The 6,270-nt window shown below is 51.1% G+C and overlaps 1 protein-coding gene across 1 annotated transcript; it reads left to right on the top strand.

The window, feature by feature from the left end:
• The first annotated feature begins 2,274 nt into the window (after nucleotides 1–2,274).
• KCTD12 (potassium channel tetramerization domain containing 12) lies at nucleotides 2,275–4,405 on the top strand. The gene has a single exon (XM_059995642.1). It carries the CDS (start codon nucleotides 2,476–2,478, stop codon nucleotides 3,454–3,456), a length of 981 nt encoding a protein of 326 aa, XP_059851625.1. The 5' UTR covers nucleotides 2,275–2,475; the 3' UTR covers nucleotides 3,457–4,405.
• The last annotated feature ends 1,865 nt before the right edge of the window (nucleotides 4,406–6,270 follow it).

Below are 6,270 nucleotides of genomic sequence, written 5' to 3'. Positions count from 1 at the left end.
GGGGTGGGGGCAATGTGGTTAAAGCATGGAGCTCCTGGGAGAGTGGCAGGGGACGGGTCTAAGAGGTTCTGGTGGGACAGCTCCAATCTTGTAGAGTATTGTAAGCAATGAAAGTACTTCGGTTTTTACTTTTGGTGAGATGGGAAGCCAGTGAGGGGCTTTGGACACAGTGACATGATCTGACTTAGGTTATAATAGGATCTCTCTTTTTGTTCTGGTGATAAAAGACTGTAGGAGGTAAAGGTGGAAGCAGTTAGGAGGCCAGTGCAAGAGGTGATGGGTGGCTTGGTCCTAGGTGATGGCAGGAAGGTGGTGAAACATGTTAATAGCCTGGAAGAATTCTGAAGGCAGAACTGACAGGATTTGCTGATATGATGAACAAAGTAATGATACAAAAATATGTACGGAATTGATATGAAAAAGGCTTTTCTTGGATTTACAAAAAAAGAGACTGGTTTCTTTAGGGCTTTGACACTGATATTACAAGTAGTAGCCCAGCCGCCTAGAAATTAAGCTTTGGAACTTGGAACTTTTGTGTCAGCTATTATTTATACCAAAGAACAAACAAAAAAAGAGTGGTCAAATATATTCAGTATCACAATCTGTACTTGCAGTTAAGTGAGCTGGTCTTACTTGATCTTATTTCAGTACACTGACATGGATAACTGTTCAGCAGACATAAACATTTCAAAGTAAAAATGACACACATCCATGAGGAGACTGTAAAGCTCATCGGGTAGTTAAACAAAAGGTGAAACATTATTATCAAGAACAAAGATCTCGCCTGATTTATACTGATTGACAGTCTGTACTTCAAACCGATCTGATAACTGCTCAGACTTCTGACCCTTGCCTACCAGGCTACACGGAAAGCTCTGTGGAGCCTATTCCGTCTTACATTGTTCTTCTACCCGGCGCGGCCGAATGAATAGCTGGTGCACAACAAATAACCATTGACTTGATGATTGCTAAACATTCGTCACTACCCTCTCTTCCGTCCTCATTCTGCAGTGCTCAGGAAGCTATTTACCAAAGTCAGAGATTAGATAATCACTCACAGACGCGTAATGTCAGAATGTGTTGGGCGTTAGGGCACGTGGAAGGGGCCATCCGAAGCCCCACCCACCCGAGAAGTCAGGGAAGCTTTCGCGGCGGAGGAGACCTGGGTGCTGCATTGTGAAGGGCGAATACGAGTGCGAAGGGAGAGGACCGGAAGGGATCTAGAGCGGGCCTTCAAGTGTACAAGGACCCTTAGGCTAGAGGGTACTCGGAAAGGGCTGAACAGAGTGACCCAGGCCCGCGGGTGAGCCTGGACCTTTGGGAGGATAAAGACGCAGGGTTTGAAAGGTAGGTTTTCTAAATTATATTTGATCTTCAAACCCTCCGAGTTCCATAGCGCGATTCACCCGGGGCTGATAGGGCCGCGGACACGTAGCTTTCCCTTAGGCCTCACAGTACATGCCCCTTCAGCTTGGCCAAAAAGCGGGAGTGGGGGAAGGTCGCGTCCGCCACCGGGAGGGGAACACGCCCCGAAGTCATTCCTTGAACTCACCCAAGTTCCCCTTTTGCCATTTCCTCCAATTTTGAGGCCTCCCAACTAATGAGTTTGCCTTTTTACCCAGAAAATAAACTATGGGAGAGCGTTCTACAGCAGGATACCGAGGTTAGCTTTTTGTTTCTAGGGTTTTTACGAGGCTACTCGTACGCGCGAACAAAATCTAGCTGCCTCCAGGCCGGGGCGGCCCCACCGCCTCTCCAGATTTTTTGGGCTCTCTCTAGAACTTTCAGCAACGAGACGAGCCGCGTGTTTAAAGCGGCTAGTCTCCGGGGGCAGCCAGGCCCTTCCACTCCCCGGGTGGGGGGAGCCCGAAAGTTCACGTGCTCCTTCCACAGTCTCCGGCTGCAGTTAGGAGGAGAGGGGGCGCAGTGACTGCCCCTCCAAAGAAGGTTCGTCTTCCGAAGCGGCCAAGCCCAGGTTCTGTCCGCTTTGGAAGAGGAAGAAAGTTGGGCAGGAGCGGGAAGGGGCTAGAGCACCGGGCGAGGAGGCGGTAGGGAAGTCGGGGTGTCCCGGTGGCGCGCGAGCCGGGGTGGAGCCAGCAGCCGGCCGCGGCGTCAGCGTTTCAGATGCAGATCGATTCCCCGCCCCACCACCCCCTCCCGCCCTGGGAGCGAGGCTCCGCCGCTCCGCAGCCGCCCCCGCCTTCTGCGCGCCGCGGCGCCCGGCTCTACTTAAGCAGCGCGCTGGTCGCCACCCGGCACTCCCCTGAAGCGCGCGGGCGAGGCGGGAGGAGTACAGCGGCGCTCGCGGGGGCGCACAGAGGCGCGCTCGCGTCGTGCGCTCGGCTCCGCGCGGCTCTCGGTGGCAGCGGCGGGCCGGGGCGCAGGGCTGAACGAGCGTCCGAGAAAGGCGGCGGCGGCTGATCCGGCGCGCGGCCCGGCTCTCGGCCACTGCCCTAGCCCGGCCACCTCCTGGCCATGGCTCTGGCGGACAGCACTCGTGGACTACCCAACGGGGGTGGTGGCGGCGGCAGCGGCTCCTCGTCGTCTTCGGCTGAGCCGCCGCTCTTTCCCGACATCGTGGAGCTGAACGTGGGGGGCCAGGTGTATGTGACCCGGCGCTGCACGGTGGTGTCGGTTCCCGACTCGTTGCTCTGGCGCATGTTCACGCAGCAGCAGCCGCAGGAGCTGGCCCGGGACAGCAAAGGCCGCTTCTTTCTAGACCGAGACGGCTTCCTCTTCCGCTACATCTTGGATTACCTGCGGGACTTGCAGCTCGTGCTGCCTGACTACTTCCCCGAGCGCAGCCGGCTGCAGCGCGAGGCCGAGTACTTCGAGCTGCCGGAGCTCGTGCGCCGCCTCGGGGAGCCCCAGCAGCCCGGCCCCGGGCCGCCGCCGCCGCACTCGCGGCGCGGGGTGCAGAAGGAGGGCTCGCTGGGCGACGAGCTGCTGCCGCTCGGCTACGCGGAGCCTGAGCAGCAGGAGGGCGCCTCGGCTGGGGCGCCGTCGCCCACCCTGGAGGTGGCTAGCCGCAGCCCGTCGGGGGGCGCGGCCGGCCCGCTGCTCACGCCGTCCCAGTCGTTGGACGGCAGCCGACGCTCGGGCTACATCACCATCGGCTACCGCGGCTCCTACACCATCGGGCGGGACGCGCAGGCGGACGCCAAGTTCCGGCGAGTGGCGCGCATCACCGTGTGCGGCAAGACATCGCTGGCCAAGGAGGTGTTCGGGGATACCCTGAACGAGAGCCGGGACCCCGACCGGCCTCCGGAGCGCTACACCTCGCGCTATTACCTCAAGTTCAACTTCCTGGAGCAGGCCTTCGACAAGCTGTCCGAGTCGGGCTTCCACATGGTGGCGTGCAGTTCCACGGGCACCTGCGCCTTCGCCAGCAGCACCGATCAGAACGAGGACAAGATCTGGACCAGCTACACCGAGTACGTCTTCTGCAGGGAGTGAACTCCCCACACCCTCTTGCGACTCCAGCGCGCCCATTCCCTCTCCTTCTTGCCGGGGAAAGGGCTATAGATTTCCCCTCCCACCCCACGTTCTCCCATTCCCCTGTTCCCCACCTGCGGTAGACCCACTGACCCCTCACTTTAGTACCTGCAGCCACAGATCCTCTCGGCTTCTTCGTCTTCTCTGGACCCCACTAAAAGAGAGCGCCCAGACGTACCTCTCCACCCCATGCTTCCTCTGCCCCCGGCCTCAAACCACCCCTCCCCCGGATTGTCCTTCAGTCTGGATGTAGTGGGGCAGTGTGGCTACAAAGTCACCTAGTACCTGGGAATGACTGAATTGTTCCGAACCTAACTGGACCCTGTCCAGTGTATAGAAGATTCCTTGAAATCTTCTCAAGCCCTGATGACTCATTCGCGGTTTAAGAGAGAGAGTTGGTAGCAGTGTGTGGGAATAGTTTTGAAAGGTCATTTATTGCGTAGTCTTTTGACCCTCTTTAAAGGTGAAGTTTTAGGAGGCTGATTGGAAGACTCCAGAGCTGGAATTAGGATCCCGCGGAGGCCGTTCAGGGACTATAAATGAACAAAGTTTTGAAAAGTTACAGGTAGAAGTAGGAGAAGAATATGGTGATGGCATAATGAAGGAGCGTTTGGTTTCTGTGCAGATTTAAAGGTCTTCGCCTGTGGTTTATACTTGTAGAAAGTTCCCCTCCTGCCTGAAGAGGCACCCTTTCTCCTGGGCTCACCGCCAGAAGCCCTTGGTTCGACTGCTTGACATGGCACCCGTTATTGGCAAGAGGGGGAAAGAGAGAATGACAGCTCAGGTCGCCGAGCATTGCGGGAGGTCACCTGGCTGTGACTGTGAACGGAGCGGGGTAGTAATGCACGTCGTGGGTATTAAGAAAACCTGTATTATTGCAGTGACTGTCAGTAGGACCTTAGCTCTTAAGCCTTGGGGGGTGGGGTGGGGAGGGAGGAAGGAGGGTAGGAGGGGTGGGAAGGGAGGAGCGGATATACTCATTTATTATTTGAAAGTTGGAAGTTTGTACCGTCCGTCTGAGTACATGCACATTAGCAAAATAGCACACGAAAACATGCAAAGCATTTTGTAAAGGTGAATCACAGATCTACTCTCACCTGGCAGTTTATTGAACTAACTGTTTTGCTGATACTTATATAACCTAACCAAAGAGTTACCCAGTAGGGTTTTAGTTTTTGAACTTTATTTTCTTGTTGATTATAAGTCCTGATTTTAAAATCTATTTCCTTGAACAAAATATGTTGATTTAGGTTACTTAGACTTAAGTTCTCTTATTAAAAATCCTAACTGTCTGCAAGCCCAGCCAATGTTGACTTCTGGGCAAACCTGAAAAATGCCACTTTGATGCAGGTTGTTTGAAGTTAAGGTGGAATCTTTTCGAATGACAGAGCTGCAGAAAATAGAATCGCCAAGGGCTGCCATCTGTAGACAGCTGTAAAGTGGAATATTTTTAAATGAAGGCAAATAAGTACTTAAAAGTGAGCTGAGCAATAAAATTGTGTTCCATGTAAATGCAACTGAAACAGAAGGAGACCTGGTTGCCTTATATCTTTACTCTAACATGGAATAAATCCCCACTGTATATCGTATCTACACTGTAAGTGAAGGGAAATGAATCCTTGTCTCTCATGCTGTGAGGCTCCTTTGGATATTCTGTGATGATGGAGAAGCCTGTCCTTTTTCATTTGTTTCAGCATCATTCTCTTGAAGTAGGTTTTTAAAAGATTTTGTAAGAGTCGTTTTCAGTGTTTAAATTAGCGCTATTTTTTCTTCTTTCTAAAAATGAATCTTGTACTGTATCTTACTATATGTCCATAACAGATGTTAAGAATTGGAACAGTTTTATTATTAGACTCACGTGATCCAATCTGTATATACCATATATAAACATTTTACATGAATCACTTAGTTTTTTAATTAATTTACTAATGCTATAAACGTTCCTGTCTTTACCCCCAGTAACTTGCATCAGATGGTGTATATACTAAAGCAACATGTTTCAATGAGTTTCTTATATCCTTGTCTATTGGGAAATTGGGTTAGGAAAAAAATACATAAAGCTGAGTTTGCCCCATACTTTTTGCTTGGATATTAGTTGTATACTAATATGTCGATTAATTGTCTACATAAACCACGGTGCCTGTATTTTTAATCCACCAATTCTTTTTTTTTTTTTTTAATTGGGGAAGAGAAAGATTTGAGGTCTTTTGTTGGAGGTGCCTGTTTAGAAAAGTAAAGTTAGCTTTACAATTACAAAGACTGTAATTGTAAGGGAAGCAGAAACATTCAGGAAGTCACACTTGCTTATGTGTTGGGTGTATTCTCGGGCTAGGTAACACATCAGAACTTACCCCTGTTTCAAGCCTGAAGTGATTTGGGAATGTCACTCACTGGCCAAAAGTAAGTGTCACGGAGACTTCTGCACCCTATGTGGTATTCTGTTAGATTGTGCAACAAAAAGCACATAATTGAGAACATCTTGGGACAGATCAAAGCCACTGACGTATGGCAAGACTCAGAGATTTCTGATTTGCCTTGTTAAATCTGCTCAGCTCCAGGAGTCACGGGAAATTGCTCAAGTTTTGTCTCTGCCACCCAAGTCTTAAAAGTTTTATCTTGTAAAACTTTGAGTTGAACTGTTTCACAGCTTTGTGCATGCACGTCTCACTCCTCCACACATCCTTGCTGCCCCGCAGTACTCCCTAACCCCTTTCATTATCTCAAGGACTGGGAATTGAATGGTTAGAGATGGTAAACCAACCTTTTTTCTATGAT

Source organism: Delphinus delphis, chromosome 18, assembly GCF_949987515.2.
Source record: "Delphinus delphis chromosome 18, mDelDel1.2, whole genome shotgun sequence".
Taxonomy (NCBI): Eukaryota; Metazoa; Chordata; class Mammalia; order Artiodactyla; family Delphinidae; genus Delphinus; species Delphinus delphis.
This window is presented reverse-complemented; position numbering and strand designations above follow the sequence as displayed.